Source organism: Adiantum capillus-veneris, chromosome 5 (genome assembly GCF_014529385.1).
Source record: "Adiantum capillus-veneris isolate H3 chromosome 5, ASM1452938v2, whole genome shotgun sequence".
Classification (NCBI taxonomy): Eukaryota; Viridiplantae; Streptophyta; class Polypodiopsida; order Polypodiales; family Pteridaceae; genus Adiantum; species Adiantum capillus-veneris.
In genome coordinates, this window is record NC_140935.1 from 164,279,140 (window position 1) to 164,306,053 (window position 26,914).

Below are 26,914 nucleotides of genomic sequence, written 5' to 3' on the forward strand. Positions count from 1 at the left end.
GTCCTGTCTCAAGATCGACTGGGTTGGGGTCTATGACACAGGTCCTCCCATTGATGTTCACAACTCTGATATGCTGAAAGTAGCACTTGGGCACCTCTGATGCCTAGGCGGTGACATCGTGGAGGCGGCCCTCCCTTCATACCTCGAAGAAGCTGCAAGATCCTGTGGCCGTACAAGCTCTGACTGAAATGAGAAGCTCGAGTAGCGTGAAGGCCCCATCCAGAAAGGAGCTGCCTGCTCCAAAGGGGTGTGCCACTCTGCAGGTATAGCTTCTGTAATATCGACTCATGTTGTGGGCCCCCCTCAAGCCACACAACTGAATGTCCTTAGTCTCCTCAGAAAGTGCTGTAAACTATAGCGAGAAGTGCAGGCTGGACCCATATTCCAAGAGACATGAGGCCTGCTACCAACCATGTGGCGGCTGGCCTCGCTGTGTGTTGACCAAAGGGTTCCAAACAAGTGGCTGTCTCAATCGCTCCTCAATGTATGTGGGTTGGTGCTGCTCAAGGCCACCCTGCAACTGCTCCCAAGACCGAAGCAAGCTCGCAGCAAAACGATCCTCCCATCTCTTGCTCAGGCCTACTCTGCGCATCTAAGAGGAGATCGAGCGTGTGGAAGGCCTCCATGGTCTCGTCTGTGGGACCTGGCCCCGAATCCGGTGTTGCAGCAGCTCCTTCTAGGGCTCCTTCCTTGGAAGAAGTTCTTTGACCACAAGCTTCGCAAGGAGGGCTTCACTCTGCCGTGCTGGTTAGATGATCCCCAACCCCCCCTGAGAGCAAGGTAAAGTGATGACTTGCCAAGCGACTTTGGCCCGAGCTGACTGTGTGTGGCGCCCTGACCACAAGAAGTTCCTGATTGGCCGCTCTTGCTAGCTGATACAAGAGCTCGAGAAAATCCAGCAAGAGGTAATGTACCACATAGTAGCCAAGAGTACCTGGTTGACCACCACAATTCTGCCAACAAGAGAAAGCCGTGCTTAGCTCCAATGGAGCAGTTTCCTCCTAATGGAGGAGAGGAGCAATCTGCGGCTCTGATGACAGATTTATGCCCACCTGACAAGCCAAGTAGCGTACTGATGTCCCTGGAGGGATCCATTGAAAGCCCTCTCCAGGCGACCAATGTGACATGGGAGCACTACCGACCCAGAGAGCCATTGCTCGAGAAAATCCATCAAGAGGTAATGTACCACATAGTAGCCAACAATACCTGGTTGACCCCCACAACCGTGCTAGCAAGAGAAAGCCGTACTGAGCTCCAATGGAGCAATTTCCTCCTAATGGAGGAGAAGAGCAATCTGCAGCTCTGGTGACAGATCTATGTCCACCTGACATGCCAAGTAGCGTACTGATATACCTCGAGGGATCCACTGAAAGCCCTCTCTAGGCGATCAATCTGACATGGGAGCACTACCAACCCAGAAAGCCACTGTCTTCCGTCAGTTGATCAGTGCGTCGGTGCACAACAGAACACCTCAAGAGACTACTCACACGTGTGTAAGTTGGTTCCAAAAACAAGCTTGATTCATGGATAGTTGCACTCTCTACTATTGAAGCTGAATATATTTCAGTCACTGAGGCTTCAAAAGAAGCCATATGTTTAGCCCGCCTAGTCAGTGAGCTTGGATTGCCTGATGACACGCCTTTCTTTTGTTGTGATAGCTAGAGTGCAGTCTGTTTGGCTAAAAATGCCGTGTTTCATGTGCGTACCAAACATATTGATGTGCGTACCATGTTATCAGACAAATGCTCTTACCAGAAGTCTGCCTAAGGCACAATATGAGCATTGTCTATAGATGGTGGGGTTACATAGCTTAAAGGAAACTCTCTTGGCCTTTAGGTGGGAGGTCGTTGGGGGTAAATGCCCAGACGTCACCTCCCGACTGTTTCCATTGCGTATCTCTTATCGAGAGCTTCACAGACATATTTTCTATATATTTTTGGTCTATTATTTTTGGCCTGTACAGACATTATATTTCATTTATTGGCCTTTGGGCCACTTGGACTATTTTTTAAGTGTTCACACTGTCAAAGTGGTCGAATGGCCCATTTTAATATAAGGTCCCAAAACCTCATCACTTTTTAGGTTTTTAGGACTTCACAAAATCATGAGCTCCTCTAGCTGCTAGCATAGAAAACCTACTCTCTCTCTCTCTCTCTCTCTCTCTCTCTCTCTCTCTCTCTCTCTCTCTCTCTCTCTCTCTCTCTGCATCCTACCTACACGCTCACACACCACTGCTTAATCTCACCCAACTTGGGTTTGCGAACCTCCTCTTTCAGAGACATCGAAAATAGCAGAAGAGTGTCTAGCTAAGAAGGGAAAGTCTAAGACAGGACTTGTAGCAAATTTCATGGCGACGCCCAAGGATCACGAGGATAAGAGTGTTGAACTTTGCAGAGTGTGGGGCAAGGTACAAGATCAAGAGGCCTTGATCCTCTTGAATACGGAGCCCAGGCCAACTCCCTTTTACAAGAGATGGCCTCCTGTTTGGGAGTGCATCTAAGAATATGGGACCATAGAGGGACGAAGTGTTAGTGGCACCACGACCCGAGGTCGTAGTGACACCTCTCATTGGCAAGCTCCGCTCGCATTGTGAGGGTTACATTGGGCACAAGGATTCACATATTATATCTCTGGAAGGGTGTGATGTGCTCTTGGGGATGCCTTGGCACCACATGGACAGCGTGAGAATGCATTAAAGGGCTAGGAAGCTCTAGTTGAATAATAGCACAAGAAAAGGTGTGGTCTTAGATGTGAAACTTAAGGGCGAGCCAGTCCATGTTGTATTGTCTTCTGCCATTTCAAAGTTAATGAAATCAAGTTTTTGTGCTTACGCGATCTTTGGTAAACCTACGAGTGATGTTCAGCATTCAAATTTGTCAGAGTTAAGTCAAAGTGTCTAAATTTTGTTCAATCTCTTGCCAATTGTTTCTCAAAGGGCTTACTTGGTGAGTTACCTCTAGAGTGGTTAGAAGAGCTTACCATCGGCTTTTGAACCGACCACCATACGGAGTAAGCAGAGCTTTATAGGAAGAGATCTTGAGCCAAGGCAACGGCCTAATGAAAAAGGGATTTCTATAACCTAGTTCTTTAACTTTTTGTTCTCTAGTGCTACTTATGGAGAAGAAAGAAGAATCTTGGAGGATGTGTGTAGACTACAAGGCTCTGAATTCTAGGATTGTCTTTGTGATGTCTTATCCTTGTTTGTTCAAAGTTGAGTACTGGTTTCAAAGTTTCATTCATGTAAGCTTCTTTAACTTATTTTGCTTATGCCTTTACTATTTCCAAGTGAATAATGGTTTGCTTTTATCTACTTTTTGAGAAATAGAGCGATTGAGTTCTTTCTTTATCTGTTTTCTTGCATCCCTTGCTTTTGTGTTTTTGTGAATGTTTTAGACCTGCAACGTTCGGCATGATGACGATGAGGATCTTTTGAGAGCATAGACAATATGTGGGTAGATTCTTTGATGATGCCATTGTTTTCTAGAAGTCCAAAGGAGAGCATACGACATGAGTGATCAGAGCACTAGTGGAACATAGATTTGTGATCAATAGAAAGAGCAACGAGTTTTTTCTGGGAGAGATACACTTCTTGGGACACATTGTTTCGGCCAAGGGTGTTAGTATGGATCCAAAAATGGTTGAGGCTATTCGCAATTCGCATATGGTGGGGAATGTACATGATGTGAAGAGCTGCTTTGCCTTGCGTTCTTAGTTGCCTTGGGCCCCATCAGACAGGGTCTCATAAGCTGGTGGGAACTCTTCTTTAAAATAGGCCACTCGGCCAAACTTTGCGGGTTGGTGAAACTTCTTCTGCTGCTTCTAGGGTTTAGGCGTCTCGGTCGGGATGTGCAGGTTGGCCCCGTTCTTCAGTGGCTTGATATGTCAGCAGTTTGTGACATCTCTCCTCCTTAAAAGAAAGTAATCGTCCACGGTTACAACATATTTGCAAAACAACTCAGGTTAGCTCAGAAAATTTCCGAGGGTCATTTTGAGGGACATTCCGAGGGCAATCAGTTTTCTCATTCTAGATTGGAGCTCTTGCTTGATATCCTAGGTCGCTGGCTTACCAGAAAAATCTCATCCAATAAGGAGTCTAATTCCAAATTGAAGCTCTTGATATCTGGGGTGGTTGGCTTCTTAGAAAAATCTCATCCAATAAAGAGTCGCATTCCAGATTGGAACTCTTGATATCCTGGGTCGTTGGCGTCCTAGAAAAATCTCACCCAAAAAGGAATATTCAGTGGTGGGCACATCACAATGCAACACAAATGCTCACATATGCATGTTATAAGACATAGAAACATAAAGCTGCCGATGAACACTCCCCCCACAAACAACCATCCAGGTCCGGGCCATGAGCTGTTCAACCACTCCCTCATCACTCCTCTTGCATAACCTAAAAAGGTCCGGGCTGGTAAATATAGAGGCCTTTTACAACCAAATGCCCCCAAGAGCGCATCCCGTGTCGTTTGGAGGTGCTGAGAGTGACCACTGCTCAGACTTCTTAATACTCTCCTCGTAAATAACCACAAGGGTCCGGGCCATGAGTAAAATCAACACTTTTCAAAAAACCCCCCCGGCAAATAAGCACAAGGGTCCGCCATGAGTATAAGCAAGCATTCTCAAACATCATTCTCACTACTCCACCCAGGATTAAAATCACCAATCATTGAAACAAGTATTAAAACCAGAGTCAAACAATTCAAATCGGCACCACGACATGTTTAAAACAAATACCATCCATTTCAAACAAATTCCAAACAGGACCACCAAACAAGTTCTCAAACAGAACTCAAACTTAAAAAGCAATCTCGACATCATTCGAGCTTGAAAAAACGATTGGCTTTCCATCCTGAAACCTGTACCAAGATTAGGGTTAGATTTCTTCCATAAGGTTGTAGTCGACCGCAACATGGTTCATAAGCTCTTGAAGAGTGTTCCTGTGGTGGTGATGGTAGTCCCACGACATAGCAATCACATTGGACCTTCAAGGTTATCAGCTCGAGAAGAGATACTTGGTGAGAGATGTCAAGAAATTCAAGTTTTAATCTGCTAGGGTTTCTGTGGCAAGCCTTTTAGGATACCCCACTATGCCTGAAGTTGCAATCCGAAGGAAGATGTTTGAAGGCATGTAACTTAAGGCAAAAATTTTCTTGAAAGCTTGCCAAGTCCTTGGAGTGTGTGGCTTGGTAGCTATAGACATCCACCACAGCATGGCACTGTCTCTGAGAAAAACAACGGCTTGAAAAATCTTTGATCCTTCTCTTGCAAGTGATCTTTATGGCTTATGCTCTGTAAGACAGAGCGACGAAGAGGGGAGCACGCCCGATGCACGATGAAGTAATTGTGGGAGTGGCTAGTAAGTCCGAGGTCGGGGCACGAAGATACTCTACTAAAATCCAAGTAAAACTTGGAAGCACCATCTTGCTCCGTATGCTATTTGGTAGGACCGGTGTGCTTTCAAAAAAGCACACGCTTGAAGCTCTGATACCATTGTCACAGGAGGGGCACCATGTCAACGGAAAGAACAGACTGAACGGTTTTTTAGCACTTCAATAACAAGTGAACTGAAAGAGATGCACGACACACGAGATAGGGAGTGGCGGAATTCCACCCCATGAGAGCACCGGCCCCAAACCTTGGCGCCCCTTTCGGTATTTCTTTATATTGCTTGAACTCAGTACAACGCTGGTACTCCAGACTCTGCACCTCCACGCGGGAGCGTGCCAGAGAATGAGCCCTCTGCACATATTTGAAGGCCCTTGGCCATGACAAGCAGTTACATGAAAAGCTATTTACTCAAAAGCTTCTGGTCCAAAAACAACTTTCCCAAAAGCTGCCAGCACAAAACAAGGAATTCCGTACAACCGCCACGTGAGCACTTGCTAGTGCAATTTTCCACGTCATCAGTGTAAATCACGGGCGTCCGTATAGCTATGTCATCACCTTTTTTTCAGGAGGTTGAGTGTATGTGTGATCCTATCTTATTTAAAGGGCTTTAGGTCCCCTGGGCCCCATCAAACGGGGTCCCATAAGTTGGTGGGAACTCTTGACTAAAAATAGGCCACTCGGCCAAACTTTGAAAGTTGATGAAACTTCTTCTGTTGCTTCTAGGGTTTAGGTTTCTCGGCCGAGATCTATAGGTTGGCTCCGTTCTTCAGTGGCTTGACATGTCAGCAATTTGTGACAAATACCCTTAGAAAGGTGTACCATTCACTTGGGGACCTTCATAGATTCCTCTATTTGAGTGGCTCAAGCAGAACTTGAGTATGGGGCCAGTGCTGATTCCACCAGACTTACAGAAATATTTTGAAGTGTACTGTGATGCTTATGGAAGCAGTTTGGGTGCAGTCTTGATGCAGGTTGGCCGTCCTTACGCGAGTCGGATGCTTTCAAAGGCAGAGAGGGTTGCATAGATTTATGAGATGGAACTCTTAGTAGTCATACATGCTTTGAGTTACCAAAAACATTACTTGCTTGACGTAGAGTCTACAGTGTACACAGATCATTAGAGTTTGAAGGATTTTTTCAATTTTGTCCTAGACAAAGTTCTCAGCAAAGGAGATACGATGGGTAAACTTCTTGTTGCAATCTCACTTTCAGACAGTGTACTTGAGGAGCAAGAAGAATGTGGTTGCAGATTCTCCCTCTCGCAAGCCACAAATGTCCGTTGTTATAGCAATGCATCATGAAGACTCTGACGAGATGTGAGAGTAGAATGTTATAGACCCGGATTTTGTGAGAACAAGGTATTGGGACGCGAGATACATTTTTACGATATTCTCTCAAGGAAGGTTATTTGTGTTGATGGAGTGCCACAATCCTCCTTTTGTTAGCCAAAGAGGAATGGAGGTGATGCTCAGGGCAATTGAGAGTCACTTTTATTGGCCTTGGCTCTAGAAGGATATGGATGAGTTTGTGCGTACTTGTTTGGTATGCGAGAAAGTGAAGTATGACAAGCACAAAGTGGCAGGACTCCTAGAGCCTTGACCAATCTGAGGCAGACCATGTGGGACTATAGCTACGGATTTCATAATTTGACCTAAGACTCAGGGTGGGCTTGATGACATTTGGACTCTTATGGATAGATTCAAGAAGAAGACTCACTTCGTACCATTGAAGAAGACAGTGAAGACCGATCATTTGGCAAATCTATTCGTATCACATCTTTCCGGTTGCATTTTTGTGTCAAATAGACAACAAATTTATGAGTTTGTTTTAGTAGTAGTGTATGAGAATGTGGATACTATGCTCAAATTATCTTCATTGTTTACCTGCAGAAGGATGGGCAGTCAAAGATTACCAACTTGGCGGTATTAGACTTGTTGAAGTGTCATATCTCTGAAAACATGTATGAATGGGAGAAGTATTTGCCATTGGTAGAGTTTGCTTACAACAACACTGTTCATACTTCGACAAGGACAACACCATTTGAGATTGTGGAGGGTGGCAAGAAGGTTGTTCCTATCTTGTGCACCAAATAAAAGATATTTGAAGGATCTCATTTTGTAGAGGATCTTGCCACCACTTTTGCCAAGGTTAAAGAGGCTTTGTAGGAGTCTGAAGAATGACACAAGAAAGCAAAAAGCAAGCATTGATTTACCTTGCAGTTGAATTAAGGTGATTGGGTGTTGCTTCAGTTCGAGAAGGCACGCTTGAAGAGGAAGGGTAAGGAGAAGAAGCTTTTTCCAAAGCTAAGTATGTGGTAGTATGGATCCTTTGAGATTTTAGAGAAAATCAACGATGTATCTTTTCGATTGAAGTTTCTAGGGTAAGGAGAAGAAGCTTTTTCCAAAGCTAAGTATGCGGTAGTATGGATCCTTTGAGATTTTAGAGAAAATCAACGATGTATCTTTTCGATTGAAGTTTCGAGGTACTTTGAGAATTCACAATGCTTTTCATGGGAGTCTACGACGCGTAGCCTTTCAGAGTGGAGGTGCAAGAGGAGAGGGAGCTAGAGGAGCCCCCTGAGGCACGAGAAACCGAGAAGATTCTTATACTCGAGCAGATTCTAGCACGAAAGAAAAGGAAAATAAAGGGAAAACTGGTGCAGAAACACTTGGTCAAGTTCAGGAATTACCGTGCTCTTGATGCGAAGTGGATGGAGGAGGAGGAGCACTTGGCATATACTTATCTTGCGGCTTTTGGTTTAGCTAAGACAATTCCAAAAGTGTACATCAATTTAGTGGGTTGAATCCTATGCAGTGTGTCGTACAAGAGAGGAGCCACTACACTCCTTTGTCACATATTGCCACGGATTGAAATAGAGTCGATCGATTTGTCTTTGAGATTGTGGGGGTGCTGATGTGTTGATAGTACTCTACCTAGTGGTGACTATGATATGTACTTAGATTGTTTACCATAACATGCGAATGTACGGTTAGAATTCCTTAGAACTGATTGATGATTCTCTCTTGCAAAAATGTGTTTGTTTGAGTACTTTGGGTGATATGTCTGCAACATTTTGTCTTGATTCACTTGTGAAGTGACATGAATAATGAATATGATGAGATTAAGTGCATCTAGACATCTGGCAGAGATCAGTGAGACCTGGATGTGATGTCTAAGATGGCGACGGGGATGATGTGAAACTCCAACGGAGGCCGTTTTCTAGATGCTTTTACTGGCGATTTTTTTGGTTCTTCTCACTTAGGGCACAGGCCCTTGGTTATTTCCTGTCTCTATAGCAGTATTTCAGAAGTTCCTATGTGGTGATTTGGCTGGTGTGTACATGTAGTGGCGTTTGACTCTATGTTGTGTAAATCATGCATCATCGTCCATGTGATTTTTATGCAGGTTTAAAACCTTCAAGGACTTGCTATTGAAAGAGCTAAGGCTCAGAACCGATGAGAATACAACTTATCGATTTTTAGTACGAAGCTTAAGCTCCATGCTCCCTCTGTTACAAATGGTGGTGCTCAACTATGATGCTTTGATTTGTACTGGCAGAATTAGTGCTGATGTCAAAGAGAATTCTCAATGTATGAGTGCAATCACAGGCTCGCTTATTGAAGCTGGTTTGCAACAAAGCATTAAAGTTCTCTTCTTGGATTGCAGCAGATTCTCGGGGGATGACGTCAGGTAAGCATATTGAATTATTCCTTGAGTGTTAAGAGTTTGGTTTTGAGCCATATTTAAGCACTTGAGCTATCGCACTGCCTGCTTGGGAGGTGGAGAGAAGTGGAGTCCTAGGTCCATAGATTTGGAACTACATGCTCAAGCAAGAGTGAAAGTAAAACTGGTTATTTACGGTGAGAAGTCAAGTCCCAGCTTCCATTGCTTTGGTGCCATGTGCTCAGTTGAGAGTGACATGAAGTAAACTCGTCGTTTATGTTTAAAGATCTGTGATACATTGAGTGATATCAAGATGGGACAAGTTTCAAGAGAAGAAAATGTGGATCTCTTTCTCTTTGTGTAAAGAAGAAACCAAGCCCTTAATTGAGTGACAGCATTAGATGGAAGAGCAGGTGCCAAAGTGTTTTTTGATCTCATTGAGGGCTTGCTAAATTTTTTAAGGGAATTCTGTTCACTCAATGCTCATGTTTCTTTTTTTTAAGGAGGTAGTTAGCTTGGTGGTAGGTTCTCTAATTTAGTTCCATCTTCTTGCAGATCAGCTGACCTTTGGGTAAAAGAACATGATGCAGAGACAGTTTTCATGCTTGATGAATTTGTGGATAGATTGCGAGAAGAGTTGTTGGCCAATTGTATTTTTTGTCCTGCTACTTGTGGGCTGTTTCAGGGCTTTATGAGTTCTTTCTTGTACACAATGCAAGACTAAGTCTTTCAAGGTGAAGAAAGATATTTGGTGCAGTCTCAAATATATCCTTTGTGTAAAAGGATCAGGGAACCCTCGCTACAAGATTGATTTCATAGACATTAAAAGAGAATTTTTTTTTGTAACTGAAGACAGGAACTTTCTGTACAAGTACACCCACTGACAGGATTGGTCGGTTGTGCAGTCTCCTGAGTCTTGAAGTCAGGAGACCTTTTCTTGGTTCTTGTCGAGAGGATTGAAGTGCAAAAGGAAGTGGATTCTGAGTACTTGGAGAACTGGTGTGAATTATTGTGGTGATGAGCGGAAGTGGATGGTGCGGTTGATGCTCTCGTACAATGGGTAGGTAGCTGAGATTGGTTGAGAGGGAGTCAATGAATGCCACTTTATCTGTCATTGTTTGTTCTCAAGAGATGAATCACTCCATTTCAAGAATGTATGCATGGCTAAACTGTTGTGCACAAATACCATCCACACTACCCAAGTCAAGGATACTGTAATAGCACAAGTGGCATTCAAAATTTCCTCTTTTGCTTCAGCTCACACAAAAACTATCACCAGATTTATGGAACATATGGCATAGTCTCCTACCTACTCTGAGCCCTGTGAGACCACCTCCTGCACATCCTGGTTTACCCTTCCGATTGCACATATGAGGTTAGTTGTTCAGGATTGGTGAACTTGCATTCTATTTCCAGGCGTGGATCTCACTTCCGCTGATGATGGTCGGCTCTAACTTTGTAGTTTTATTGAGTGGCTTGATTGTCTCAACGTCTTCTTTCCTCTTTTGGTTGCAGGGTTTGGTGCTAGCATTTTTTCTCTTTGGAGTTTCTTTTTCATCTTGGCTCGGTGGTTGCCTATCCCTTAGACCTCCCTCTCTTCCTTCAAAGTTGATGGTTGTTTCCACTCCACATCCAACCTTTTGTTTCCATTGTGTTGGTTTGGGGTTGCTTCTTGCCCCATTGCCATTTCTCATCGTTGATGGTGCAACAGTTTCATTACCAGCCCCCTTTTTCTACTCAAATATTCTTCACTTTCTTTTTTTAGAATTATAAAATCCATTAGAACAAATATTGGTAAACGCTTAGGAGTATACTATAATCACAACATATGCTTAGACGTGTTTAGTGAAGCGATGCATAGTCTTTTTCTACGAGTTCTAATGGTATGATATTCAGCTTGTCTTTAGTCCACCTCAATTGCCTCCAATTGTACCTGTACAATGCTCATCTACAACATAATGAAAAACCTTGTGGCCAATATCATCTATGGCCAAGGGTGTAGCACCTTCTGAAAATTGGTGATGCTATCAATTGCTTTGTCAAGAATTTCAAGAGAGTTTTTCTTGCCCAAAACATACCTAGGGATTCCACCCCAATGTACGAATCGCTCCACCACCTCCTCGAACTCAAAGTAGGCTGCGGGGGGCATTTGTTTAGCACACTTTTGAGGAAACAAATTTTGGAAGCCGGCATCATCTAGCAGATCCTGAGCAGGCTTTTTTGAGAGAGTGTGAAGTAGATGATGGTGAGCTTGATGATGATAGTATGGGCAAAGTCCAGTTTCTCAGCTTTTGGGCATGCAATCCCTTGGCGCGCGCTGTCTGTAAGGCCTGGCGCTGTGAGCTTGATGATGATGGTATGGGCAAAGTCCAGTTTCTCAGCTTTTGGGCATGCAATCCCTTGGCGCGGGCTGTCTGTAAGGCCTGGTGCTATAATCTGAGGCCCCCCCTTTTTTGTACCCCCCTCAATATTAGTGAGAAGCTGTTACAAAGTCCTTTTGAAGCGCATAGAAGAGTGGATGGTGTCTTATCCAGAAGTTGTCTTGGCAACGGGTGTGGTTATTTTGGGCAATCTGGGTATTGTAAGACCAGGTTTCTTGTATATTTACTCTGGCTGACTCTCACTCAAAGGAAGGAGGATTCGATCGGTAGTTTCCCAAATGTTGATATCCCTTTCATTGCTTTCAGGTGGCTGGATGGTGGGTCCAGGCTGCACGTCTCCTCTCACGCGTCTCTTGACGATGCCTACGAGGTCTTTGATCTTGGGAACAGTCCTTGGTACTTCTGCGATTCTAAAGCTCCCCGCACTCCTTGTCCTTGGTATTTCGTATTCCATCTTGATCCCGAGGAGGTGGTGGAGCGATTTGCACGTTGGGGTGGAATCCCTAGGTATGTTTTGGGCAAGAAAAACTCTTTTGAGCTTCTTGACAAAGCAGTTTATAGCATCACCAATTTTTAGAAGGTGCTACACCATGTGAAATACCTTGGCCATAGATGATATTAGTCACAAGGTTTTTCCTTATGCTGTAGATGAGCATTGTACAGGCACGGTTGGACATGGTGCCTGTACAATGGTACGAACGGTTGGATTAGCAGTTAGACATGGTGTCCTTGGCAGGTCTGCTCTCTCTTGCTCCTGCTCGCCATACTAGAGCGCTCTCGGCTCCCTGAGATTGCTCCAAGCTGTCATGATTAAGGCTTGCTTCTGTTAGCTCTTGTTGTAAGTGAACGTTGTTGATGGCAGTGATACGAAGGCTTGTTATTCTAGTTGGTGGCGGTGATATTGTCAATGTGTGAGATTGCGCTCCATTTTCTATTTACTTGGTGAGCCTAATGTGCCTAGGTTGTTTCTTGAGCCCACAAGCGGGCGCTTGGCATGATCTAGGCCATTGTCCTTGTCCCAAATCAACGGCTTGAATCAACAACGCTACAAAGCTTAATTTACTTTATTATGCGGTTGCTTTATGCGACGTAACCAGCGTCGTGGAAATCACAAGCTGACCCGCGCGCTCGGATAAGAGCCCCTTGCTGAAGTGCCGTCGACCCCTTGTGGGCTGTTTTTCATCAGTTCCTTGCGCGGGCTGATCTTGGCTGCGAGCTGACCCAAGAAGGGGCCGCGTGCAGTGCATTTGTTGAGCAGGTACACAGGAGCAGGGCAATAGTCCGTGTCTTTCATTCGCCGTGAGTATTTGGCGCCCACACTGGGCTGTGGTATCGATCCCTCTCGTTTCTGCAGTGCAAGAAGCTCTTGGGCTTCTTGTCGGGAATGTCATCGCTTCAAATGCCTTCATTGCATGATATGCTCAACATGGCTCTCGCAAGGAAGCACACCGGATGCAAAGGAAAGGCTTCTCTCCAAATGTAAGTGTGACCTTACGCAAGGCATTGACATGGGTAAGAATTCACGGTGAGATTGCTAGTCAGGGTCTGTTGGAGATAGATGTCATGCTTGGCGGTGCTTTGGTTGATATGACATAATTTGCGATGAGATCAGGAGCTGCTACGGAAACATGTTGTGCTTGGCAATGTGCAGCTGCAAGATACACCCAACACATGCGAAGAAAGAAGTGGGCTGTTTTAATCGTATGTGAAGCAAAATCCTATTGCCAAATGCAATCGCCTATGCTTCCACCTTGAGGTCATGTTGCCTTATGCAAGGCCCTCACATGGGTGACATAATTCACATCGAGATCAGGGGTTGTTGGAGAAACATGGTGTGCTTGGCAATGCTTTGATCGATATGTATTTCAAAATGAGGATACAAAAGCACATAAAGTTATTGATGAGAGTTCTATTCAAAATTTCATCTCTTGGAACGCGTCAATGGTAGGTTATGCCAAGCATGGCTGTGGGAAGAAAGCTTTGGGCTATTTTAACCTAATGTAAAGGAAATAATTTTTGCCATGCTTGAAGCTTGAAGGCATGCGGCCTTATGGGAAACCTTTACATGGGTGACACGATACTCAATGCGATGGATAAACATGCTATGTTCGCAATGATTTCACGAATATGTATATCAAATGTGGTGCCCTCACGAAAGCACATAGATTTCTTGATGATGTTTCCGTTCAAAGTGTTGTCTCTTTGAACACGTTGATTGCATGATACGCCCAACATGGTTGTGCGAAAGAAGCTTTGGGCTTTTCCAACCGAATGCAAAGGAAGGACTTTTGCCAAATGCAATCACCTATGCTTGCACCTTAAAGGCATGTGGCCTTATGCAAACCATCACAGGGGTAAGAGAATGCATGATGAGATCAAGGGCTGTTGGAGGAACATGTTGTGCTTGGCAATGCTTTGGGAAATATGTATATCAAATGTGGTGCCGTTACAAAAGCACATGAAGTTCTTGATATGCTTTCTACTCAAAATGTCATCTTTACTTGGTAAGCCTAATATGCTCTTGGGGTTCCTTGAGATTACATGCGGCCACTTGGCATGATCTAGGCCATTGCCTTTCACTCCAATCGGACAACCTTAAGTGTCCAGCGTTACAAAAGCCAACAACGTGTTTTGGTGCAAACAGTAGCAAGTACCTTAGTGGAAATCAAATCATGTGCCTCTTTTTATGAAAGCGTACCGAAAAGTGCATTTCATCCACACAAACCACTGATCGCGATTGGTAGAGGCGATCGATCTAGTATCGATCTTACAAAGAAAATCTTGAAGAGAAGGATGATGAAACTGAGGTAAACAAATCTTAACCTGGTAGCATGTCTATTATTCCTTACTACAGGTGTTAAATTCAATTAAAATGCTTTGCAGATGGCATACTATGTTGATAAGTTTGCAATGCGTACTGGAGGTTTGCGCAACGTCTCCATGGGTAGGGATAGCCCGCTTTGGCGCTACCTAAGGCAGCCTGGGTCATCGATTCTTAGAGTTGCTCACACAGAGTTCTCTACGAATGGTTTTGTGGAGCTGTTAAAGTGCAAAGCATTAAGTGGCATACTCATTGAAGATTCTCTCACCCATGCTCACAAATATACATTTGTGGACCGAGAGGTAGCATTGTATGTCTTTACAGGCAAGCACCCAGACTCAGTCCTCTCCCACTGCGCTTGAGCCTAGGCCAAGGGTCGACAACCCCGGAGAAAATTGTAAAATCCTTTGGCGTCAAGTCAGTCATTTGTTCTATACCCACAGATGTAATCCGTAGAAAAACTAATTGACCATGATGAAATATCCAAATCAATAAAGATTACTTGTTTTTGTCGATGAATTCTGTCACCATTCAGTACTTGTTTTTTTTAATATTCATATTGTCCAATAAATTTTATTTTTGCACCATATGCACACAACCTAGAGCATCTAGCCACTGGGCGGTCGGGGGGCAAGTCTCGGTGATTCTTTTGCAAAACCGGGCGACGGGGAGGTTGTACGGGGTCAATTGGATCAGATTATTCATCGGCATCGGCAAGGTCGGATCGGGCAAAAAAAGGCCCGTTGACCCCGTACGGCCTCCTGTCGTCACGTTTTGCAAAAGAATCACGATGCACAAGGGTTTTTTTGCCCCGTCCGACCCCGTCAGGCACCGTCAATGTATAATCTGGTCCGGTTAACCCCGTATGGCCTCCCCGTTGCCCCGTTTTGCAAAAGAATCACCGAGACTTGTCCCCCGACCGCCCGGCGACTGGATGTTCCAGGTTCTATGTATGTGGACACCGTTGGACGAGCCGAGTGCTGTGGTGCTTAGCTTAAATTTAACATACCCAGCAATTCAAATACTTATAAAAAACAATGTACAAAATAAAGTTGAACAATTGCACGGAATGGTAGAAATTTGCCATTTGATATTATAGAAAAAGATTACAAAACTCATCAAGAGAGAGTACATGGGAGAGACTATTTCTGACGAAGGCATCCTTCATTTTTTAAATTGATCGCTAAGGCTAAATCCGTATTTTTTAACGTTACACGCTTTACATGCACCATACAAGAGACGTCATTCTGAAAAAACTGCACCAAAATTTTTTCGGCAGCATCCTGTAGGGCCAATAGAGCTGCATGTTGTATTCGTGTAATCGAGTAGCTATATATGTCCATCATCTCTCTCACCACCCGAAAGAAGGCCGCTTTGGGTATGATTGGCTCAGTGCTCTTTTGATATTTTCTGATCTCACGCAGAGCAACTGTGCCTGGCTTCCATCTTCGCTTTTTTTGTGTTGTTGGTGGTGGTGGAGGAGCGGCTTGCCTGGCCCGTTGAGGAGGATCGTCTTTATACTTTTTCCTCCTCTCTTCTTGGGCTTGTTGCTCTTTAGGTGTAACCTTGTCCTTTTTTCTCTTTGCACATTACTTGGGCTCGCTGAGGGATTTTTGAAGGCATTGAGCTCCCAACCTTTGCTTATTGGGTGGCTTGAGCTCTATCCTCTGCCTCCTTTCTCTATGTCTCTGTTGGTGCTTGTAAATTTGCCAAATGAGCCCTCTCAGCCTTAGCTCTTTGTCATTCCTCTTGCTCTCTTTGTCTTTTTTGCTCTTCTTGTACTCTCTGTGCTTCCTTCTCAGCTGCCTCTTTCTTTTCCATCTCCCTCATTCTTTTCCTCCTCTTTCCATCTCGTGCTTTAGAAACCGGGTCGTTTGGTATATAACCTTAATTACTCTTTGCTTGACTCGCAGTGGAGACTTTCGCAATGTGGTTTCTGTGGTGGCTTGAGCACCAGTTGTTGTGACAGCAGGCGAGGACGTCGGATTTTCTAGTTGAATTCTTCTTCTGTTTCTCTTGTTTCTTGCGTGGCTCTGTGAAGAGGTGAAATTGATGGGATATCTAGAAGAGGTGTGCGAGTGGCATGGTTTATATCACCGAGATCTCCAAAAACATGTCGCATGGTGGTTAAATCATCTGGATTTGATGGTTGGGGAGGCTCTTGGGTGTCTGGAGCGGGCTGAGATGCTGGATTATCCACTTGTGATTTGGGATGTGGATTTAAAGCTGTAGATTCTGCATGGGGTTCAGACTGCAGATTTTGTGCGTTGTGAGTAGCTGTGGTGGTATTGTTGTGCGTAGTGCCAGTCTACTCGCGTGAATTCTCCATGTGGTGCAAGATATGAGTGCGTGCACGTTTGTGCTCGAGTGGATCTTTTAAAATATGCAAACAAAAAATGAACTTCATGTTGTAAGTTTTGACTTACATAGTACTAAATTTTTTCAAAAAAACTTAAAAACTCAATAATACCATTAAAAATTTAAAAAACTTCAAAATTGTTGAAACTTGTTACATGGAACCACTGATTGGGCGTCAACAAATCACGTGGCATTAGAATGCATGTTTAATATAGAATGGTTAGTGTCAAAAATTTATTGGTTTTCCACCCAACGCCTGTCATTTCGTCGCCTTGTCATCAAACATCGTCGGAGTCGATCTTTTGCACTAGAAGCATGATATGATTGTGATCGTCTCACGCTAACCACTTTCTTTATTCTGCCTTTCAAGCTTCTTTGCATTCTGATCTTCTTCCTTTCTCTCCCCGCTAAAACTCTGTAGAACCAATTGAACATTTCATGTAGGGCATTGCTCTTTTTTCTCCCACCTCCATGCCGTGTATTTTTAAAATACACTGCTTTTGCTTGATAGTGTGAGCGCTCCATTCCTTCGCTACTCCAGATGCCCAATGAACCGAATGTGTCGAGAAAAAATGAGCTATGAGCAAAAAGAATGTGCTGTAAAAATATAAAACTTTAGTTCAAACACTGATGTTTTTTTACTGCAAAGACAAAGTGTTCAACCTACCATCTAGTGTGTTATGTGTCTCTCCCCCCAGGCATCCGCCATTTGCATCTTGAAACTATTGATTACAAACTTTAAGATTGATATCTCAACAGAAGTTAGCTTTGCCTTTTCAAGCAAATGAAAAATATCATCTACAGACTGTCACACACGAGCACGCTTAATTCATAGGGCTGCTTCGTTACCTTTATAGGTGGTAATGTCACACACCTTTTTCCACAATTGAAACTCATTGGGACTTTGGGAGTCAGAATATTCTAAAAGCATATGCCTAGCTTTATTACCACCCATACATATTTTATTAGGACGATCGTGTGTACTTCCATATGCCTTCTTGTCCTTTGATAACTCTATTGCACCCCCATGTAGACCAACACTCGAAAGAATAGATTCGAGTTCTCTGATACACTCTTTCTTTCTTTTTGCAGGCTCCATATTCTAAGCATAATTAATATGGAGTATAAGTAACTTGTCAAGAATTTGTAAACGGGCATGAAGAGTGTACACATGCACATTTATCAGAGAAATCGGTAGAATAGGATCCCAATTTGGATTGTCCATGTCTCGATTAGGGGGTATACTCTGGTTACAACTGAGGATGCCTTGAAACCATTGTTGTAGTGCTTTATCCACTGTTTGTGTAGTGGTCACACATTTCGCAGAGTTGACTGTAACTTTTCCACCCTTACCCTTCCCTTGCACTCAGTTCCTAATGAGACTTTACTATGGTAGCAATAAATGCATGGAAAGAGGGTCATTGCACCTTGCTTGTATCCTAACATACACTTGAGAGTTTTTAAGTCTCCTGTCAAATGCCACTCCACTTGGAACGTACCCAGATTTGAAACCTGCAATAGTTGTCCTTGTTGTTGCGGAATGACGTCAATGATTAGGGTGTGATTAAAATACCATTTGAGGGACTCATGTGTTTCATGTGGGAGATGAAAAGCTGTTAGCCACAAAATATTCTTCTCGGATTGAACACCTAAATGGTGTTTCTCTTCTTGTTGGCATTTAGCTCAACATCGACACCCACCAAGGCTCTGTTCATAAGCGTAACGCTTATCCTTTCGAGCCGTCGACCTTTGACAATCTGACACTCATCAAGCTTCATCACAAATATAACTTTGCCACTCATAAAATCTAATCATTGACTCTGGAGCTTGAACAAGTCAACATAGAAATTATTGAACTCGTTGTAACAAAAGGATTTGTTCTCTTCTAATGGTAGGGCATCCTCCACTGAAATCCACTCAACAAGCTTGCAACATCATTATTGGTGCACCTTTTTGCAATGCTAACAGTATAAGGGGTTGGCAGCAACCTAAAAAAACTTTTTGCTCTATGACCTAGTGTGACAAGTCTATTCAAAGCTTCGTAGGCCTTGAAACTTATTTTTGCGTTGTCACACACCTCCATCATCTCCTGAGGCGACACAATGCTCTTTAGCTCACTGAAATACCTATGGCGCAAAACATTAGCAATGTCAGCATTGGATGGATCATCCAATAGCTCCACCAACTCCTTTGGTTTGATGATATGCTGCAGCAGAGTATGTCGAGTCATTTCAGCATCGGAATTGATTCCCATCATCATTTGAGCCAAGTTCCTGCATATTGAAATAATATTACAGTAACTTGAAAAAAATGTATGCAACTAGAAGCTTGCATTTGTATTCCTATCGAGTTTGACGGATACGTTACTTTTGAGATGCCACTACTTGAAGATAGCATAGACATCGCATGTCTCTTGTGCTTGCAAATGTGATAGCCCAATGGAATGTGTGTGAGATGATCGATTCTCCCACGCATATTACGTGCAGTGTGTTATAGCTGAACATAATTGTCTAGACGACGCTCTTGCTCCATTTTTAGATGCTCTTGACATCTCGTTGTTTTAGATGCTTCCTCTTCTCGTTGGCTTCCTCTCTGACTTGTTGGATTTCTTTCATGTACTTCTCTGGCAATGATGAATAGGCAGCACAGAGATGTTTTCTTGCTTTCCTTTCATTGACAAAAGCTGAATGTAATCTCCAGCAGTAGCCAAACAATCCGTCTCTCCCATATCCAATAAAACGCAGTAGCTCAGTGACATTATGAAAAAGCGGTGATGCATTGGTCATTGGATCACCACGGTAAATATGGCCATCAACCCATAAGTTGATTGCCTTGCATCCATGGTTCCGTAGCTGGTCTCTAACATTGAGATTAAATGTGCCAAGTCGCACAGTAGTGTACTCCTACTCTAAATCAACGTTTAATCAATATTTTTTTGACTTGTTAGTAATGTCTTGCAGTGGTAGGGGATTGAATGATATTTGTGTTAGTTAATGAAGCAAATTAGTGAGAATGTGTAATGGTGACTGCTACAAGCACGTGAAGGTGGCTATGGAGGAAAGAAGTGGAGAGTACTCAGAGATAGGAGAAATGGATTATGTTGTAGAGGGAAGAAAGAGGGGGAGTGCAGCTCAATCTCCTTTGAATTCAAATTATTGATCATGAATGTAGAGAGAAAAATACTACTGCGCACAGAGGTAATGGAGTTTTCCATTGCTCTTAGCTGTAGCTGGAGTGGGAGAAGCATGAGAGAGAGAGAGAGAGAGAGAGAGAGAGAGAGAGAGAGAGAGAGAGAGAGAGAGAACGACAATAAAGGAGAGAATGGGCAGATCTGCAATTTTGGAGGATCTGTACTTTTTTAGAAAGAGGCAGCCAAGAATGTTCCTTAATGATTGGGAGAGGAAGTGACAAGAGAGAAAAGGGGAGAAAGACAGAGAGAGAGAGAGTTGGATCACATTTTAGAGAGAGAATGCAGTGGGAGAATGTGAAAAATCTGCTTTTTTGGTAGGGGTTGAAAAGTGTCTCCTTTAATGTTTAATGAGTTCTAAGTGAGATAGAGTGTTTTATATGTTAGAGAGAGAAGAGGGGTGGGAAAAAGACATTTTAAAATTCATTTACCCACCTCTCTTATAAGTTACTAAATAGACTATTTTCAAATTCAAAATATGTTTTGCCTACAGTTGAGCAAGCTCGTTGGGATGTAAAAGATGCGCAGGCTCATGCATTGATTGCGTTGTCTGTGAAGCGCACATTACTCCCCACATTTGTTCAGCAAAATCTGCCAAACAGGCTTGGGATATTCTGAATGGTCTTTATGCAAGTCCCAATGAGGCTAAAATTGCATTGCTGTGTAAAGAGCTGGAATTGAAGATTATGCATGAGGAAGATGATATGGACACTTTCCTTGCTGGTGTCAAGGATACCAATGAGGAACTTATTTTTGTAGGTGAAGTATTTCAGACGGTTGCCTTGTGCAGACTTGTTCTTGATGCCTTTCCAGATTCTTACCAGACTTGTGCTAGTACTTGGAGACTTATGACTCAAGGAAATCCTAAAGTTGTCAAGTTTGATGCTTATGCACATTGCTATTGCAAGAGTCACTTTCTAGGAAAAACAGGACTAAACATTGTGCAGTTGAACAGGCTTTTATTGCTGCTTAAAGAAAGGATGGTAACAGCAATTCAGTCACTTCTTATGGTTCTTCTATGAGTGGAAAATCGCCTGCTCCTAATGCTTCTACTGGCAGAAGTTTGTCTGGAAATTCTGGTGATAAGGACAAAACGAAGATGCGTTGCCATTATTGTAAAGCTAATGATCACTTGATCAAGCAGTGTCCTAAGTTGAAGTCCAAAGAGGCTAAGAAGAAAGAGTGTGGTTCCACTGAAAATGTTGGATCCACGACAAATGCAGCTATTGTTGAGTCTTTTGTGAAAGGAGACTGTGATGCTGATGTTGATGCACAATAAGCTTTTAGTGCAGAGTGTACCTATAATCCTATTTTCCATGATGCATGCATGTTAGTTCTTGCTGTAGATTCACATGTGTGGTATTTTGACAGTGGTGCTACAAAGCACATTACCTCACATCGTGATTTATTCACCTCTCTTGAGTATGTCCCTCATGAGAATTCAGTTACTTGTGCCAACAATACCTCTTATCCGGTTCAGGGAGTTGGAAATATTGTGCTTACTACTACAAATGGGAGTTCTTTCACACTTTTTGATGCACTTTATGTACCTGGGATAAAAAAGAATCTTTTGTCTATATTTGCACTTGCTAGACTTGGTCTTGTAGTAAAATTTGTGGATGACAGATGTACAGTACATGATCTGAGTTTCGGTAATAAAATTGTTGCATCTAGCATTTTATGTCGTGGGCTGTATAAGCTCACTTTGTATGACATGTGTGGGTAGAATTTTGCAAATGCAGTTGTGGATGCAAAGGCTATTTCAGATGCAAAACTTTGGCCTGCACGTTTTGGTCATCTGAATTTTTCCAATTTGCTGCATTTGCAGAAATCTGATGTGGTTGCTTCTTTGCCGCCTCTTGAAGCACCTGTCAAACATGTTTGTGAAGGTTGTATCTTGGGTAAGATGCAGCGTTCTAAGTTTCCAAAGGATGGTTCAGTTAGGGCCACATGCAGGTTGCACCTTGTGTAAAGTGATGTTTGTGGGCCCATGCAAACTCCGTCCTTGGGAAATTACCTTTACTTCATGACGTTCATTGATGATTACTTCAGGCATGCATGGGTATTTTTGCTTAAAGCGAAGTCTAAAGTTTTTATGTGCTTCAAAAAATTTCTGGCTATGGCTAAAAATGTCTCGAAATGTATTATGGGCACCCTTCGTTCGGATCAAGAGGGGGAGTATATGTCTCATGAATTTAATGCATTCCTATCTAGTCGTGGGATAAAACACCAATGTATAGTGCCTTATACGCCTCAACAAAATGGTGTTGCTGAGAGAAAAAACAGGTCACTTATGGAAATGGCAAGATGGATGGTCAAAAGTCAAGCATTGCCGCATTCGTTTTGGCTTGAGGCCATCATGTGTGCCATTTATGTACTAAGCAGGTGTCCTACAAAAGATTTGTAGTCTATTACTCCATATGAAGCATGGCATGATAGAAAGCCTTCTATTGAGCACATACGTGTTTTTGGCTATTTGGCATATGATTTGGTGCCACAAACACGACACAGAAAATTGGATGATGAGGCTCTTAAATGTATTTGTTGGTTATAGTGTTGAAAGCAAAGGTTACTAGTTGTATCATCCACAAACAAAGCCTATTCTGGTTTCACGGGATGTTGTGTTTGTGGAAGATTCTATTCAGCCATTATTGTCATGTACTAGAGACAATAATGTAAGCTCATAGGACATTTATGACACTTTGTTGCCTCTTTTCAGTGATGGAAGTACAAATGTAAATTCCAATGAGGCAAATGTACAGCCGATGGGGGTTTTTGAAAATGTTACAGACCTTTGTCTAGTCGTACTCGTTCAAGCTCTTGCCATGCATCTTATGCATCAAATTGTTATGCTTTGGCTGTGTCTTGCTTACATGATGTTGAGGAACCTCTGTCTTTGGATGAAGCACAAAATTCAAAAAATTGGATGACTTCCATGCAATCAAAATATGATGCACTTATAGAAAATGACACATGGACTTTATGTGATTTGCCTCTTGGCAAAAAGGCCATTGGTACAAAGTGGCTTTACAAGTTGAAACGCAGGCCGGATGGTGAGATTGATCTCTATAAGGCTCGGCCTGTTGCAAAGGGTTATGCAAAGCAAAAAGGCATAGATTATGAAGAGACTTTTTCTCCCACTTGTCGTATGACTACTGTGCATTTTCTATGTGCATTGGCAGCTTATTTTGGTTGGTATGTACACCAGTCAGACATTGTTACTGCTTTCTTGAATGGTGACATATTTGAGGAAGTTTATGTAACGCAGCCTCGCAGTTTTGTCAAGAAAGGACAAGAGGATAAGGTGTGCAATTGTAACAAAGATTTGTATGGGTTGAAGAAATCTCCCCGTACTTGGCATGAGATAGTTGACACTTATTTGGTCAAATGAGGCTTTCGTAATAGTCCAACAAAAAGCACATTGTATGTAAAGCGTGAGGGTGATGTACTTCTCATTGTTGTTCTTTATGTATATAATTTGCTAATCATTGGACCAAATGAGAGACATATTGTTGAATTTAAGGCTGATTTGAATGCTACTTTCAAGATGAAAGATTTGGGACTGTTGCATCATTACTTGGGTATACAATTTAAGCAGTGTGATGGTGGTATTGCCTTGTGTCAAAAAAGTTACATAGAGACATTGCTATGTAAGTTTGGACTTGAGGATTGTAAACCTATTGCCACTCCCATGGAAACAAGTTTGAAATTGAGTCTTCATGATGATGGTGATCCTGCAGATGTCACTCTTTACCCTATTGTTGTTGGATGCCTCATTTATGGATGCAACACAAGGCCGAATATTCAGCTTGCAGTCTCACAAGCCAACAGATTTATGCATAGCCCAGGGTCTAAGCATTATAGGATGTCAAGAGTATTTTCCGCTACTTGAGTGGCACTTTACATCTTGGCTTGTTTTATCCCCAGGGGGGATCATTGCCGCTAGATTTACATGCTTTTTCGGACTCAGAGTGGGCTGGTTGTTTTGACACGCGAGTGTCCACAAGTGGTTTTTGTTTCATGCTTGACAGTTCATGTATATCACAGTTGAGCAAGAAGCAACCTACTGTGGCCACTTCTAGTTGTGAGACTGAGCACAGGGCAGTCTTCACAGCTACGGTTGAGTGTGTATGGCTCAGACGCCTTATGGTTGATTTGGGTGTTGGACAAGACTCTGCCAACACTATCTACACTGACAGTCAGAGCGCATTGGCAATTGCGAGGAACCCAATTTTTCATGCTCGCACAAAGCACATTGAGGTGCATTACCACTATTTCAGGGAGAGGCTCTTAGCAGGAGAGAGATCATCTTGGCTTATGTGCCAACATAGGACAACCTTGCAGATCTTTTCACAAAAGCATTGTCTCGTGAGAAGTTTGAAGCTTTTTGCAAAGCTTTGGTCTTACTCCCCTTTGTGGACTGATCATGTCCTTAGGGCATGACACTTCCCTTTACTCATGTGCCAGCTCTTGTTCACCGCATCACTCCAGGGGGGAATTTGTTACCATATTCATGTGGTAGTGATGTGTATGAACACACTTAGGACCGCCGAGGCATTTTTTCCCTCACTATCTAGGAGGTTTTTTTCCCCGTGCATTGTATATACACCCATCATTCTAGGGCTATCAATCTTTCCATTGCACACTTAGTAATACACTCTCTATTTTGTGTCTCCCTAGAGATTCCTTCGTCTTCTCCAAGTTGTGTGTGTTTTCCTGTAACCCTAATTCCAATAGCATTAAGTCTCGATCCCGATTACTTCAGTATAGTCCATGCCCAAGAGGAGGATTTTTGGGTGGGTACATCTTCAACTTGGTCTAAGTGATTAGCATGCAACAACTCTTAATTGTAGTATCCTATGTGGAAGATAAGTGCTTGTGTGGCACTTATTGTGCTATATGATTTTATATGGCCATGTGTAAGTCAAAGGTCCCCAATTGGACATCTACTTATTGGCTAGGCCCCTCCTTTGCAAAAGCAGGTGATGGACCCAACCACCTCGTCGATGAAAGAATCAAGATAGGGTTGATAAAAGGAATCAAACTTTCCAACTTAGGTAAGCCCCAATGTCTTTCTTGGTTTGAAGATGATACTAACACTCTTCTAGTCAATGATGATAGCTCCTTGAGGGTGTTTTGTGATGTACTTGACACCTTTTGCTCAGACTTAGGCTCCAAGATCAACCATGCACACCACAAGAATGATGTGCATGCTAGCAAATATACAATCCCTATGTGGCTAATTAATGAAGGATGCTTTGATATTAGAGAAGGACAAGTACTTAGGCTATTGGGGATTTTCATGAAATCCCCAATAGCCTAAGTAAAAAACTGAACATGAGGGTGGTCTTTCAAGGTTCCATTGCAGGTAGGGTCATGGCCATCAATTACTTTCTAGTAGCATATGTGGTGTTTTTTTTTAGGACATTGGAGGCCTCCTAATTCCCACCTTGAACAAGTCGCCAAGATATGTAGGGAATTTTTGTCAGTAGGGGATCCATTGTCCTCTAAATCATTTGAGGTCAAATTGGACATCTATTCCCTTCCTAAAGAGATAGGAGGGCTTGGGATTAGAGACATTAACATTTTGGAAGATAAGATGGTGACTAAAATTATTACTGCTACTCTTCTTAGTCTAAAATTTAATGGTCAATACTCTTGCTGCTGAGAGATTTAACTAAGTTCAAATTAGCAAATGCCAAAGGTTGGGAAGAGCTTCCTTTGCCCACCCTCTTATTTAGCAAGTTTGAGGTTTTGGCGTCTAGTTCTGACTTGATGCGTTCTCCGTGGAAATATTGGAACATGCACAATGGTAAATTGCTTAACAATTGTGACTCCCATTACATCATGATTATCCTAGGGTGGACTCTATTTGGTGGCCCACCTTGACATTCCCAAGATTGGGGAGGAAACTTAAAGGCAATCCCTAAATATTCCCAAGAGAGAGACTAAGATGTGCGAAGACTTATGGGATCTCTCAGCGGAACAGTGGTCCCATAGCTAGATCTCTCTCTCCATTGCAATCTTAGACTATGTGAAATCCAGCTCGTAAGGTCCAGATGTTCTCTTTTCCTTGACCATCTATTGTGGACACTCGGTACTTAGTCCACACTATCCCTCAAGGCTTTCAGATGGAGAGGGGGATTCAAGCTCCATCATCCAACTCATAAGTTCCAGATGTGCTCTCTTCCTTGACCATCTACTACTATGGACACTCAGCACTATGAACAAGCGTGTCCAAGAAGGCCATGATTTTGGCACCTGCACATGGCTCTATGTGCTACATGGACATGCTCCATCGACTTCCAAAGCCAATTCTGTACACACCTCTGGATAGAAGTGTCTAGAATCCTAGGAAAATTAGTACCGACTATTTTGTGAGCCTATTTTCAGGACCTGTATGTCAGTAAAAGTCCATTAGATTAGTTTTCTAGTTTTGGAACCCTCTTGCATAAATGGTTTGTACAAAATGTTCTGACAGATGTTGTTACACTACAATGGGCATTTGGTCTGACGTGCATGTACTTTTAGGTTAGAGGAATCCAACGATTCATTCTTGTGTCAATCGAATTCCTGGGTGGGCAAATGTGTGACAGTTTCACCCAGAAATATGGTATGAATAAGTAACAATAAATCATTTCAAATGATTTATTTTTAAACTTTTTTCTTCCAAATTTTCCCTAAGTCTTAAAATGTTCATAAGCTATTTTTTCCCTACAAAGGAAGCAGCTCAGCCAGCATTTTGGGACATTCTCAGCTAGCGCTAGAGCAACCCCAACATTTTTGAAAAAATCAGCCCTATCGTTTTTGTTGACCCATCGCCAACAAATCAGCCTAGCATTTTGCTCATCCTTGCGAGCATCCATGCTAGATCAGCCATAGAAGCGTTTTCTAATTTCAGCCCTTTGTCGTGTCTCAGAAGAGCTACGGGTTTGTTGACGGTAGTCTCTTTGCTGTAGTCCAGACCTTTGGCAACCCATTGAGCGTCTTCTCAACCATTCCCTCATTGCATCAATTGCTCCCGTCGCTATCCATTATTGGCTCCATCATCATCTATGTTTCCAACATTGCTTTACGCGATAGATCGGCTGTGTTTTTTCAGCAAGATCTACG

General features: G+C 42.9%; 1 protein-coding gene and 1 pseudogene across 1 annotated transcript in view; both read left to right on the forward strand.

Annotated features, from left to right (window-relative positions):
* LOC147458485 (HECT-like ubiquitin-conjugating enzyme (E2)-binding protein) overlaps positions 1-10,454 on the forward strand; it is a 66,301-nt gene extending 55,847 nt beyond the window's left edge. Inside the window, exons 4-5 of the mRNA XM_086513122.1 lie at positions 8,797-9,081; positions 9,610-10,454. Coding sequence (XP_086369248.1) covers positions 8,797-9,081; positions 9,610-9,778 — 454 coding nt within the window. The 3' untranslated portion in view covers positions 9,779-10,454. The remainder of the gene's footprint in view (positions 1-8,796; positions 9,082-9,609) is intronic.
* A 653-nt stretch (positions 10,455-11,107) lies between these two features.
* LOC147458486 (uncharacterized) lies at positions 11,108-14,312 on the forward strand (annotated as a pseudogene).
* The last annotated feature ends 12,602 nt before the right edge of the window (positions 14,313-26,914 follow it).